Source organism: Nipponia nippon, unplaced genomic scaffold (assembly GCF_047370975.1).
Source record: "Nipponia nippon isolate SJK-2023a ecotype South Korea unplaced genomic scaffold, ASM4737097v1 scaffold_21, whole genome shotgun sequence".
In the NCBI taxonomy this organism is placed as follows: Eukaryota; Metazoa; Chordata; class Aves; order Pelecaniformes; family Threskiornithidae; genus Nipponia; species Nipponia nippon.
Window position 1 is genome coordinate 3,332,937 of NW_028262338.1, and position 14,342 is coordinate 3,347,278.

Here is a 14,342-nt window from a genome sequence, read left to right on the forward strand (position 1 = left end):
CTGAAAAAACGTGCTAGCTTACTACATGGGATATTTGAAAAAGAAACAGAAAAATGATTTTGCAAGGAGTGAGAGTTACTTGGGTGTAATTTTTTCTGTCGTAAGTAAATGCTTTATGCATTCTGCATATACTGTTTCCATGCCCTGCAGATCAAATGCAAAATTACATTTGAGTTTTTTTTATACAGTCATGTAACACAGTTCCCAGACCCAAAAAGCAACCTGAATGCAGTAAAAGCAAATCTGATGCACCAGTTTTCTTCCTTTGAAAGGAACAGGACATTCGTGGCTCTTCCTGTTTACGTAAACTAGAAATGAGGTTGCTCTACAAAGACTTGGTAATGTTCCTTTCAAAACATTTAGAAAGCAAAACTGCAAGCTACAAAGTTAGTTGCAGTGTAATATAAACTGCTGGTGTCAAAGACCTGTTGCAGTTGCATGCATGAGTGGGAGTAGTAAAATGGAGCAACTTATTATAAACACTTTTAACAGCGCTCCAGGGTAAAGCTGTTATGGTCCTATTATGTTTTGGAACTGCTGGAATATAATTTGAATACATAAAATCAACCCACACCTATCAATCAGTAGCCTAGATCAAACACCTCATGAGTATTTGTATCTTGGCTGAAATACATTTGCAGTCGCTAGAAGACAGGCATTCAAGTTAAAAAAGCGATACAAGCAACAACGCTACGTGAGTGAACCCTGATCTATAGAAGTAAATGAGCTCCAGAGGTCTGCCACGCAGCTCTGCACTTTACAAAGGGACGATACCGGCTCTAGCACATTACAGTCCTGCTACATATTCCACAAATCCATCAGTGCTCAGGGACAGGAACTAACAGGATTTTTCTATCACAAGACAGGCCACGAATTACACTGCAGAGGAAACATTAATGAATACCTACCATACGTACAAATCATTTTACTAGCTTCTCTGAAGAGAAGAATTCCATTTGGAGATGATACATCAAAATTTAAACGTTGCGATCTAAAAAATAACAGCAAAAATATTCAGATGGTCATCGAAGCAGAAAACTTCAATGGATTCATTCCTAAAACAAAAACAACATTTGCTGATTACAAAGTACAATTATTTGATAAACTAATTCTAGCTTTCAGTCCAATGACATGCACTCTAGTTATCTCCGTATGTTGCCAAAGAAACAATCCTATGACAAAAGACAAACCAATTGTAACCAGAAAAGGTGACCAGACAATACATACACAGCTTTCAGTGACGGGGGAACATCTTGTGCCCGCATACAGTTCAGAAGAATGCTACAAAGGTTCCATAATCCAAGTGGTTAGGCTAGCTCTGACCCTGCTTCTGCACCTGTATAGCTTTTAAAAACAAACTAATCCCCACCGGTTGTTCTGCTACATAAAATCTGTGGCAAGCACAAGCCAGTTCTCCAAGTGTACGTTGTAACACATGCTTTTTATGAACATTCAGACCTGAAGAAGATTGCACCACGTTGTCTTCCCTGATGCACAGCTATTACCAAAGCCGACAAGAACCACTTTGTTCCCAGTCTGGAAAGGCAACAGAGTCCTTGACGAAGTCCCTGGTGCATCTTTCCAATTTCTCTTTGCGTTAAAGAAGCCTAACTCCTGGCTCAGGCCTAAAAGTTAACTTTGAATATAGGTCTTAAGCTTCTACGTAACTTTAGCAAAACTTACCCTTAGTGTTTATTTGGCCTGAAAGGGAAAGGAGTCATCACTGAGTGATGTAAACCAGAGTATCCCCTGGCTGACCTATCTGGAAGTCATCCACTTCTCATCAGACGTGGAGTCCTTGTATCCCCCCTATCACAGAGACAGCAGCAGGGATCTTTCTTTGCTGCAAGTCCAATTGTTTGTTGGCCGAGTCCCTATTTGCAGGGTCCTTTGTGGCAAACTCTGGAGTAAATCTGGGTGTTTATAAATGAGAAAAACGTGCCTTGTATAAAGCATTTGTGTATTCCATATGCACAAAACGATAATGGCTGGCAGAGGCAAAAACCCCAGAACCACCACATCATCTCAGTATCAGGGCGGCATAATGCACAATCTGATACTCTAACGTATTTTAACCATGTCAAAGCATATTGTATAATGCATTCCAGCCTGTAAAAGCTAAGGCAGTACACAACTCGTGAAAAAACACCATCCCAGATGATGTTTTCCAAAGGGAACAAGGCAGATTTTCTGAATAGCAATAGGTAGAAGAACAACATGAATATGGAAAGTAGCTTGAAGAGCTGTCTTTTGCATAAGATTTATTGTTGCAGTTCCTCTTTGCTTTTGTTTACCGTTATTAGAGTTCTGTGTTTATGCTTTAACAACCTCCTCCTTGAAATCAAGTTGCAGCACTATCAGACTATACCGCTTGTGCATTGCATCATGAATAAAAATAGGTTAAACTTTTCCAGCAATGTATTATACTGCTACCAGGATAAAAGACGTAATTAGCCGACACAAACCAAAGAGGGAGTCACAGCAAGCAAGTCAACACTAAGAAGAAACAGGGAACTCTGCCTTCAGGTTTGTGTAGCTATTCGGGGACTAAGCGCGCATCATACACACTAGCGTTTGACTGGGAGCCAGGCCTGAACTTTAAGGCACAAATTTCCCATCACTAAACTAAATATTTTTTTCAAATTTCAAATATTCTAACTTTTTTCCTTGGAAGTTTGATTTGCAAGGCAAAATGAGAAGTGATGAGAATACATGCTTCTTTGCCGAAAACTCTGATCAATTTGGTCATGAAGATACCCAGCACAGAGACTTTAACTATCAATTTTTCATCTAAAAATCCTTTTTTCCTTTGGGCAGTACACTAAATATTTCCGAGCGTAATGATAATTTCCTAAAATAAATTGTTCTGTTACTTATGGCAAAACAGGAATTTCATTCTAACTACTGCAATGTCAAGTATTGAAATAACCTCCCAGAATCATTCTGAGGCCTTTTTGGTTAGCCCACAGAGATGTTAGATGTGGGAGAAGTTACCTATACGCTGATTATAAATACTGCTGTATTAGACACCATTCTTCCCTATTTTGGCTGGCAGGGAGTAAACTGTAAAGGGAGTTGTGGTTTTACAGGCACATATGTATGCTGCTTGGCTTAAGGCAAAAATTCAGCCTGCAACAAATCTTAACAGCAGACAATTTTCCGATATTTAATTATAGAGTCAGTATTTATCCCTGGTTAAAGCGTACACTTCCACTAACATTGAATATAAAATCACAGTAGTCTCTCATATATATTCCTGCAATTAATCCTAACCAGATGATTTTGTAACATCTACCGTTTTGGTAAAACAATACGACGACACTGAAAGCTGAGTTCTGCTTGCGAATTTTGTTCCAAAGTACAAAACTAGCAGCTTTAAAGTCAAAGTCAGACATCACGAGGATAAGCAAAGCATAGAAAGATGGAACAGAGAATGCATACCATTGCAGTATTCATCACCTATCTAATTTTCACAGGTTTCTTACCTGTTTTGCATGAATTCTGCCATCAGCTTCAAGATAGGGGTTGTACACGCAGGTTCACGGTACCACAGTTCAATAGCTCTTTGCAGAACAGATATGTACGCAGGGTATCTTCACCAAACTCAGTTAAAGAGTATACTGATAAAATAACATCTTGCGAAACAACTTCCCCTAATACTGGGTGGGCCAGATATAGACCTCGGCAGCTCATTCTGACAGAGGGACTGCCAGAACCTATCAATTTAAGCAAGTCTCTGCTCAGAAGACTAAACGCTTTGGAAACATTCATAGTTAAGTGGGAAACAGCTAACGTACCAGAGCTGTAATGAAGGAAACGGAAAGCAGTTTGTCTATGTGAAGCTAACCTAGAAGTACGTATATAAAATGAGGTTGGATTTTTAATGAATGGCGTAAGTCACAAATGGCAATTTAATTTAAAAACACCACAAATTTACATGTTAGCAAATCCTAGGCCCCAAATTTCAGTGCCACCTCATATATATTATATTTGATATGTAAATGGTTGGGAACAATTTGATTGTACGAAGTTGTTTCCAGAGCATTCAAGAAGAGAATTCAGCCAAACCGTGTGGGGGAGACCAGCAAAGTCAGATTTCTAAGAACTCTTTCAGGAGAGCTCTTTGCGCATCAGCGCCCAAGAGATATCCGTTCTTTTCAAGCAGGATTTAAAAGAATGCAATACAGAAAAAAATAAGTTTAGTAGACTCTGCAATGTAACTTAAAAAGATCTTATGAGTTTCTGACTGTATCAAAAGATTTCATGTAACGATGTGATACAAAGCTGACCCCTAGTTTTCCCAACATGCTGGAAGAAAGTTTATTTGGATACGAATGCAGACTGGTAAATGGAAATGAGGTAGCACAGCCTGACTGGCAAAGAATTAAACAGGTTTTTTATATTGAACCAAGAGATTTTAACTATACAATTTGCTATTAAAACATGATCTAGCTAATCTCGTCAATGGTTTTGTTTAATAATAAACTTCTTTTTATTTTTAACTTTGTTTCATGTCATGTAATTCTGCTTTATTTAACCACACGAGAAATAGTGACTATTCTTAGGAAAATCCTATTGCCTATTCAGACAATAAAGGCACTATTGTGAATCTTAGAAAGTGGAATACAGGCGAAGCACTCAACATGGGATTGTGAAATAAAAGTCTAAAATACATAAAGGTTTACATGCTTCTAGGATACGTAGACACGGTCATGTCTCAGTTCGCTATAGCTCTTCTGGTGGAGGCTAAAGCCGTCAGACATAGCACTGCTGATGAATGACAGTGCTGTGTAGACAGATGGAAGGCACTGCTGTCTGTCTGAGGCATCTAAAGACTTGTGCATTTTTGCTGCCAGCTGCTTGAGGCACTGCAGGCATAAACTATATATAGCAGAACAGGCCGACATGTGAAATACACTTTTAGACCTTGTTTCTCTCTCCTTTATGGGGTTCTTTACATTTTGAATCAGACAAACTAGAGTTAAACATACCATGGAGAGTTACCCAGTAATAAACTGGAATTTAAATTCAAATCCTACTTGCCTACAATATCGTCAAAGGGCATAGATGATTCGCTAATGCCAGTTCCATTTTTTCTGAAGTGGACTTCCAGTCCAGCTCACCCTCAACAGAGGATGGTCAATATACTCAAAATGCAGCAGACGCCACGTAAGGTACGGAACTGAACCGTGCTATTAATTCTCCGAGGTCATGCCTCTTCCTTAGCCTTCCTAGGGGCCTCATGTACACAAAAGGGAGATGGTGCGATGCTCCAAAGCCCCACTGTGGAACTTTGCGGGGTAGAAAGCAATTCGCCTTTTCAGTTTTCATGGCAAAGAGAGTAACTTGACGGCGAAACCGTACAACCGAAATGTAAGTCAGCAGTATATCCAATACGATTAGCTATCTTAATTCAAAAACTTAAGCACTGAGTCCACGTTCGTTGACAAGGAAAGACTGGAGACACTATAGCCAAATTTTATAAAAGCTAGGGTCAACAGAAAGGCTTCGGCAATTTATTATTTTTTTAATAAATCCAATAAAATGGAATGAATCGGTTTTAAACAGAATATTATTTTTAAGTGTTTTTAACCACAAGCTTCGAGGAATCTGGCTAATTAATGAACATAACCCGACCAGTCAGTTCAAGCTCAAAGGAATTCAAACTGCAAAAAATGATACTGAAATTTGAATCAATGCAACTGGCAATAACAGCTATTACAAACAGATTACCAATCAGGCAGCCTTGCTTCATAAGAAACTGTGTTCTCCTCTTCTCTTGTGATTAGGAACCTTCAATCCCTACAGCTCTTTGTTGGGCTCTTTCAAGTTTGTACCTAATCCTGAATCCTTAAAACATATAAACTTAAAAATTTAGTTCTTCAAAATGGGAATCATTTTGAACAAGCCATCTTATTGCTGCACGTGGTTTTATTTTGTTAAGAAATACAATATGAATTTGGATAAATATCTAACGATGGTAGTTTGGTGAAAAGATTGTTTTGCTTGTTCTAGTGATCTACATCTGAAGCAGCATACGATCAGACATCCGAATATCTAGGTCAACTGGAACTTTTAAATGACCCCTAGATAAAATATCTCAATGGCAGATCCCTTTTCTATAAGCCTAGTGTCTATGTATCTACACACATAGGTATTTTTATATAGGCAATTTCACGCACTCACGCATATACATCGTGTGCTACCTAGCTGACCGCAACACTGAGTCAACCTAATAATTTAATTCTTGCAACCCATTTTCTTTTGCAACCTTTTGCTTTTACAGACAACAGAAGTCATTAAATACTGAGAATCAACTGGGAGGAACACGGGAAGAATTGCCTATGGGTTATCACCTAACTGTAAGAAACACTAAATGAAAGTAACAAAAAAGTGGATATTACCCTCAACTCACAATTGAATCTCCATGGCCGTATCTGACTGCGAGACCAAGGACCTTAGACTACAGTCTGATATTAGCATGGAAGAAAACAGATTAAACATTCAACATCTTATCCAGGCAGTCTTGAAGTAAACAGCAGAATGAAATACATAAGGAGAAACATCACTGTTAAGAAAAACGGGTTTTGATTCTACTCAAATCGGTATACAGGTTTTTTCAGGCCACACCTGCATGTTCAGGACTAACCTACAAATTACAGAGACCACATGTTATGAATACAAAAGACAAATAAACTTTCCAAAGCTGTGGTACTGGAATCGTCATTGACAGCTTGACATATCAATATTTCAGGAAGAATAAATGACTTTCATATCCAGGGTTTGGGGTTTTTTGTTTTGTTCTGTTTGTTTGTTTGTGTGATGTTTTTCTTCATCTTTCATTACCGGATACTTTGGGAAGATGCTATACTTAACACCTGAAGCTGCTTAAAATATTTGGAAATATTTTAATGAAGTCTTTTGAGAGATCACCTAGTACAACTTTAAAACAAATTTTACTATTATTATAAGTATTTTCTCTTCATCCCTTGCCAGAGGAAAACTATAAATCTTGTCTCAGCTGAATGAACACCATTTATCATATTCATTTTCTTGTCAATACAATTATGAAAAGCCTTTGGCCTTTTTCCAAGGAGCCTGATTTGCTAGAGAAACTCAATTAGTATAAGCAAGCCTGCTACAAAACAGCCCTATTTGGCAATCTAGCGCAGCTTCAGCATACCTGACGATTCACCTCTAAACCATGACCCTAATAACTCAATCATAATGGTAAAATACAAGATACAATGGTGTCCCCCGTGCCTCCCCCCTTCCCTCCCCGGACCAAAAGGACTTAAAAGATATTATTTCTGCTCATCTTTGCCACCTACTGGACAAAACTTAAATCCTAAACATTGCGATCAGAAAAAAGGAAAAGAATCTCTCAGGTGAGAGATTACCGAGTGTAATTCGTTTTGTTATGGACAGGGCTCAGACCCAAAATATTCCCTGCAATCACTTGAAAAGTTTATCAATACATTATTCTACCAACGATTTATGAGTGACTGTTTCAGACAGTCTTCAATACAGAATAAACACCATCTCATAGTATATTAAAAGCATAGCTTTTTATCCCTTGCCTCTTTGTATTGTTTATTTATTGAACAAATGCAAGTAGATCAGATTCGTTTTGGCTAATATTCTGTATTTGCCATTTTCAATATTGAAATACTAGCGTTTCAAACACAACAGAATAAAATCTGTTTGAAAAAAACAGATTTTCTTTGCTATTAAAACCATTTCCTGATGATATATTTGAAACTACAAAAGAAATATGTTAATCAAAGGCTATTTAAACTTCATATGATAAAATTGGTATCTGACCCTCCCTTCTCCTCCCATTTACCTTTTTGTCTTTATATACAGTAAATAAGAGTTGCGATAATAGCAGCTTATCCTGCTCTAATGCTTTGGATCAATACCTGGATGAAGCTGGACTCAGCCAAATGAGGTGAAATCCACTGAACAGAAGCATGCACTTATCCTTTACAGCCAAAGGTGATAAGGAAAAAAACATTTGAACCTGTGCAAGGGAAAAGAAACTGAGAAGGCCTGAGCTTTGGATTCCACACAAAGCTACCTTTCAGTCTATTTTTATTGTTAATACAGATTAATGAAATCCAAAAGTTGGAGGCTGTTTTTATTTCTTCGAAATAAACTTAATTCACAAACTGGAAGGAATAAATTAATTTAAAAAAAAATTCAGGAAAGGGTCCTGAGGATTACATATCCTGGATCCTTGTATAAAAAAAACCACCTCCATGGATGAATCCATTTCTGTCAAACGGAGAGGAGGTAAGTCTCTGTTATCCCTCCTCCTACAACTGGAGATTTGCAGTTCTGCACAGGAGAAGAGCATGATACTCATGCTGTACTAGGAAAAATGAAGTAAAAAGAATTTGAAATGGAAGCAGCACTGATCTGCTTTTACACATCTTCCTGATTTTATTATTAAGTTTTAGGGTAACGCAAGCACAAACAGTACTAATGAAGTTAAATGTACCCAATGGTGCCCACTAGAAAATGAGATGCTAATTCGCAGTCTGGCTTCAGTAGTTTGTTGTGTGGGTTGGTTTTTTTTTTTTCTCTCCAGTCCTCTAAAACTGAAATTAAGGGATGCTTTCCACTGATTTTAAGAGAAATAAAGATTACATCACTGTATGTTTTGGACTTACTTTCTGCAAGCTGAGCCTGAACATAAACAGAATCGCTGCAGGCTTGCGAAGGTCTTAAATAGGGCTTCTCTGAATGGTCATCGGGATCCCACTACCCAGCACACACGGATGTCTCTCAGCTCATAGCAGGCTCTGCTGCACAGCCTTTCAGTCCTTACAGGCTAATTTCCTAGTTGCAGTTCTATATTGATGCATTCCTCTTTCTTAACCGGGAAGATTATTAGCGAGCAGTAGGGTTTCATTATTTACTTAAAAATATTTTTAAAAGCTTGATTACTAGTAAAGCATGTGATTGTACTTGAATGTTATTTTTTCTGTCCATAAAATAAACAAATACATAACTAACTTCCATAGCTTTGTGAGATCTAAATTATAAAACAAATATTTTCATGGTTACTTCACTATATGTTTCATCAGTTTGTTACTAATATGACTGTGTGCCTGAAGAGAGAATTACAGCTAATGTATTTATAAAAATACAAAACATTTCTCTATAGTATTAAGAAAATACCCATGAGTGTTATTGCATTTGTTGGCATAAAAATGTATACAATATTTAAAGCAAATAGAGTTCCATTATCATTACTTATTGAAGAAAACTACAATCTAAAGATTCTGATTTTGTTTTCAGATGTCCATTTTCTTCTGGATCAAGACGACTGCAGGTGTTGCGATATTAATAGAGTTGACATAAATAGAAAGTAACTGACTAAATTAAAGACATGATTCATACCAGAGAGAGAAATCTCCCCAGATAGCACTTGCATAGTATTTTTTAAGCACTTTTGATGTTAAACCAAATGTAGGTACATTGTGTTTGGAGTTAAAGACGCAGCTTTTTTTTTTTTTATGAAAACATTACGGATTTATGAAGGGAAGAAACCCACTTGGATATGTTTTCTAGATTAGTAGTGTGACACAACAAAAAAGTGACCTCTCTGTGGTCCTTCCCAGTTAACTGCATGGTTGCCATTGTGCTGTAATTTTAGCTGATTACACATTAGTTCATTTAGCTTTGTTTCCTCTTCCCCACTGTGCCATACTATTAAACTAATGCAAGGGGCCTGGTATCCCTCTGTGCACAGAGCTGGTATTGTCATAGTGTAATAAGGATACATCCAGTCGAACAGCATGGTGTAGCTGGTCTTTGTGTTTAGTGCAAAGGCAATCCCTCGAAGATCCCTTGCCAGCCCGATCAACATACGCTGTCAGTGGGAAAGAGACACAGTAATTGATTTTCACGTTAGCACAGAGCAGATGGAGTAATAATCAGCCAATAATGACCACATATCTGATTTTGATTCATTAGTTTAAATGTCTCGCTCAAATCTTTTTTTATAAAAACCACACAGATTCTTTTAACAGACAAAATCTCCACAAGTTTTGTAGTGATAACACTAGCAAAATGCTCAGGAAATGCTTTTGATTATTCGATATGCTATCCTAATGAATAATGCAAATTACAACATAATATAGGAATACCGTGTACTAAAGTTTAAAAGTGCTTCCTGTATTAATATATTTAAAGTAACAATAACAATAAAAACGTTAATTTAAACTTGTAATATTTTGAATGAGGTGTAAGACTGGTACTCGTAACAAACTACAATTAAGGTTGCACTGAGATTCTCATTGTACTGTTATTTTAACATATCTTTGGGGGTTTTTTGTTTGGTTGGTTTTGGTTTTTTTTTAAAGTAATTTTCCAAGTTAGGTTCCTTCAAAAAGTGACTTTTCTGTTTACAGAAGACCATGCAAATATCTATCTGTATTAACATTAGTTCTAGGTGAATTTTTTTCCCCTTTAATGACTGAAGTGTGGCTTCAGAGTCCTTCCAGCACAAACGCAGACAACATTTTATGCATAGATAATTAGCCCCTACTAAAGGGATGTTTTCAGGATAATTAATAGACATCAGTAAAAAACGCCAGTGAATGAAAAACATTTTAACACTATAAACAAACTTTTCAATTTACTTAGACATAAATATTCTTTTTGATAATTAAGTAGTTTTAATAAAATTTATCCATGTGTTGCAGGTGGGGTTTGTACTTGTTGTGTTTTTTTTTTTTATAATAAAAGACCACAGTACTGCAGAGTCTGGTAAAAAACAAAACCAAACCAAAACCAAACCAAAACCAACATAGAAGCATGGCAAAAAACCCAGTAAGGAATTCTCTCTTTAAAACCAGAGTTCTCAATAATGTACCCCTTGGTGCTAACACTGTAATATTTACAGTGTTGAGAAATACAAAAGGTAAGATGCACATATTAATTTTAATTGATCACACAAAGAGCAAATTAGGGCTGATGCCTTGTTAAACTGCTAAATGTTATCTTACACAAGGGCTAATTTCTACTTTTCATATACAGAGCCATTAGTCCAACTGACTTGGATGGCACGCAGATAGATTTATCCAAGGATAAATTGAGTTCTCTACAAAACACTGGTGAGGTTGCTAGGAGTATTTTAATATTTGCATTTCCTTCTGTTGTGCATTGAAATGGCCTGAACTTGCAAGATGCTGAGAGGTCTCAACTCTCATTAACTTTAATGGAACTCTGAAATCACTAGAGAGGAAGTGTTCAATACTGAGAAGATGCAATATAAAATTGTAACTTTATATGCATCTGTATTTTCATACTTTGTGTGCTGTTTTGTCCACGCAGAAAACAACTGTTTAGCAGACATGGTGGCCGAAACGTAAAGAATTAAAAGAACTCGGCAGCAGCACTTTATACTTGTTTCTGAAGGGATACAGAGATCCAACAACATACACAAGCAAGTGGAAATCTTCCAGATTGATTTGGGTTCCTTTGCCCACTCTAGCCACAAAAAAGGAGGCAAGCAAGGCTGCACAAAGGAAAGGCTGGAGCAGGGCAGGAGGGGAGCTGCAGCCCCTGGCAAGACATGAACTTGCCTTTGTTTTGAGGATGCGCTCGGAGAGAAAGAGCTCACCATCTCACTGTGGTCTCTAGAACACGGAGTAGGAAAAGACAACCAGCCAAACCCGTATTCCTCTACCATGCTTATTCTGTCTTTAGAACAACAACTGGTTGTAAGAAAACACTCTTTTGCAAATATATTTACGAAACAGTTTGGTTGTGAGACTTTAAAAACTGTAGATGTGCAACTTTCTTTAAACTAGGGTCCCAGATTTCTGGGAAGCTACACAAACACCAGGCAATTTCAGACACCATTTGACCTTCTAAAGAAAGAAGAACAACTACGACATGAACTACATTTCTTGGTTTTCTATTCTTTAATTTCAGGTATTGTTATTAAAAAGCCCATGGCATTAACCACACTATTCTTAATAAATGACCTCAACCTACAAGGCACCATAATATTCTTGTCCTGTAAAATCCCAGCAAACTCAGTGGTTTAGATATTATCCATCGGAACTTAACTTTATAAAATAACACTGCCTACAGTTGGCAACGTCTGAACAGCCTATATAATAGCCTACAGAATCCTGAGATAAATCCTGATCCGTTTAAGTCGCTGGTAAAAATAACTTTAAACTCTAATAGGAGCAAAAATCACCCTAGGTTCCATGCTTGCTTAAGTCACATTTAGTAACAACCACCCCCCCCCCAACCCCTAAAATCCCAAGACAGTCTAGTTTTAGTTCATTATGAGTTTTCAAATAGCACTTATATGCATAAAATTTATTAATGACAAACAACATTATGCACTTATACATCTACTTTTTGTCTGTCATCCTGTGGGATTTGAAGTGCCCGGCAAACTTAACAGAGTATTTCGAAGAAGACATGAAGCTACCGCTTCATTCACAGCTGAACACCAGCCATTTCTGGGGCAAAGCGACAGTTAATAACACCACCAGCAACTGCAAAACGAGTAAGATGAGGAGCGAAGAACAGTAAATACAAGAAACACAGCAAGAGGAGCTTGTCAGTAGTATGTGGGTTTATACATTGCTTTTCTTGCTAATGAAACGATTTTGTTCGAATTTCGGTTTTGCAATATTCTTCCCTGCATGTCAGTGATAGGTTTACTCAAGATTAATTAAAACAAAGCAATTTTAAAAATAAATTCAAGTATTTTGTTTCAAAGTCCCAAGGAAGATTTTTCAATGGATTTTTCACAGAAAAGGAGCCGAAGATTTAAATATTCACAGAAAAACCCCTATGACTTGCCAACACGTGCCAAGTGTCTGACTAACGCAATTTAAAACAGACGAGACTACTCACGCCACCCACCCCCAAAACGGGGCTTGTAATGGAAAGTCTGACAGACCCTTAACTATAGTGGCACTACTGGGTGCAGCTATAATATTACCCTCATAATTCTACTATATAATAACAACAAAGGAAAAAAAAAGGTGAAGGGTCATTGCGCTTTGTCTTTAGAATTAAGATGGCTGTCTTCATCCTTACAGCATACTCTTAATTCTGGAGACACGTCTTAATAACCTCTAAATAGTTCCAACAAAAGAGCCGTGTCAGAGGAATGAGCAGGCCCCAAGGTGTTTCAACTGGAGTGTTTTCATCTGCCTTTATTGCTCTATCCCTCTCCAGAATTAAGGCAATAACCTGTGATAAATTATTCAGGAACTGCTACAGGGATCAAAGCAAAATCATTCTGTTAAAGTGCTGTTTGCAACATTTGGCACTTAGTGTGAAAACTTTTAATGTGTGCAAGCTGAAAATCAAGGATTTTAAATAATTTAACAGCATGGAGTTTCTACAAACCAGCTAAAGATAGCATGTTGCTATTTAACTGCTTTTTCCTCAGATCCTTTTTTTCATGCGTTTCTAGCAAATCTGATGATGTCACAACTATAAACAAAGTACTACTGAGATTCCGGCTACCCAGTCGATATATTACTTAACTGGACGGTCGAGAGAAACCTTGAAATTCTTTAGGAGAAAATTAGCCACTGTTTTAATACCGGACATTTTTCCTATTAATATAAAAATGTGAAGAAGGGAGTAGCAAAAAAAAAAAAAAAGATGACAAAAAAAAGGAAAGCAAAGCACATAATTACTTAAGCCATCTTCAATTATATTTGATCTCCCTGGAAAAGAAACCTAAACATATGTTTTGCATGCAGATTCAACAATTACAAATGTATTTTAAAAAGAAAGAGCTCCCTTGTTGTAACTGTTTTTCAATCGTGTATTTCAGAAATATTAAAAAACTAAAAAAAACCCTAGCGAGTTAGAAAGTCCTAGTAAAAACCACAAATTAAATGAATTTGGCAGTCCTGGACCATTTTCATAGTGATATTTTAACAGTGTCATCTCCCTGTGGATCGGAATACTAAGCATTTTATTGAAGAACTGAACTGTTTTTGTTTTCAGTACTTGCAAAATGAAGTACCTGAAAGCACTTTTGCATGTATTATTTATTCATCATGATAGAAAAATAGCTTTAACCTAATAAATTATGTTTAAGAGAATTTAGAGCAAAAGTTTTGTTTATGATAAAGCAACAGATTTAGTTCTTTATCAGTAGCTTAAAGCACCAAGTTTTCTTTATACAAATTAGACAGATGGTGCTTACAGTAGAATTTACTAAAGGTCTGTCACAACAAATGCAGCCAAGCTGCATATTTAATCACTGCAGAACCTTGTCTACCTGCAGCTGCCAACTGCTAATCCAATTTCCCTGATAAATGTGGCAAGAGACACGATCA

General features: G+C 37.0%; 1 protein-coding gene across 1 annotated transcript in view; it reads right to left on the bottom strand.

Moving 5' to 3' along the window:
* RANBP17 (RAN binding protein 17) overlaps nt 1-14,342 on the bottom strand; it is a 163,292-nt gene that overhangs the window by 42,919 nt on the left and 106,031 nt on the right. The window contains exons 20-22 of the mRNA XM_087760196.1: nt 9,792-9,880; nt 3,486-3,593; nt 909-991 (exon numbers count right to left, since the gene is read on the bottom strand). Of these exons, the coding sequence (XP_087616322.1) occupies nt 909-991; nt 3,486-3,593; nt 9,792-9,880 (280 nt within the window). The remainder of the gene's footprint in view (nt 1-908; nt 992-3,485; nt 3,594-9,791; nt 9,881-14,342) is intronic.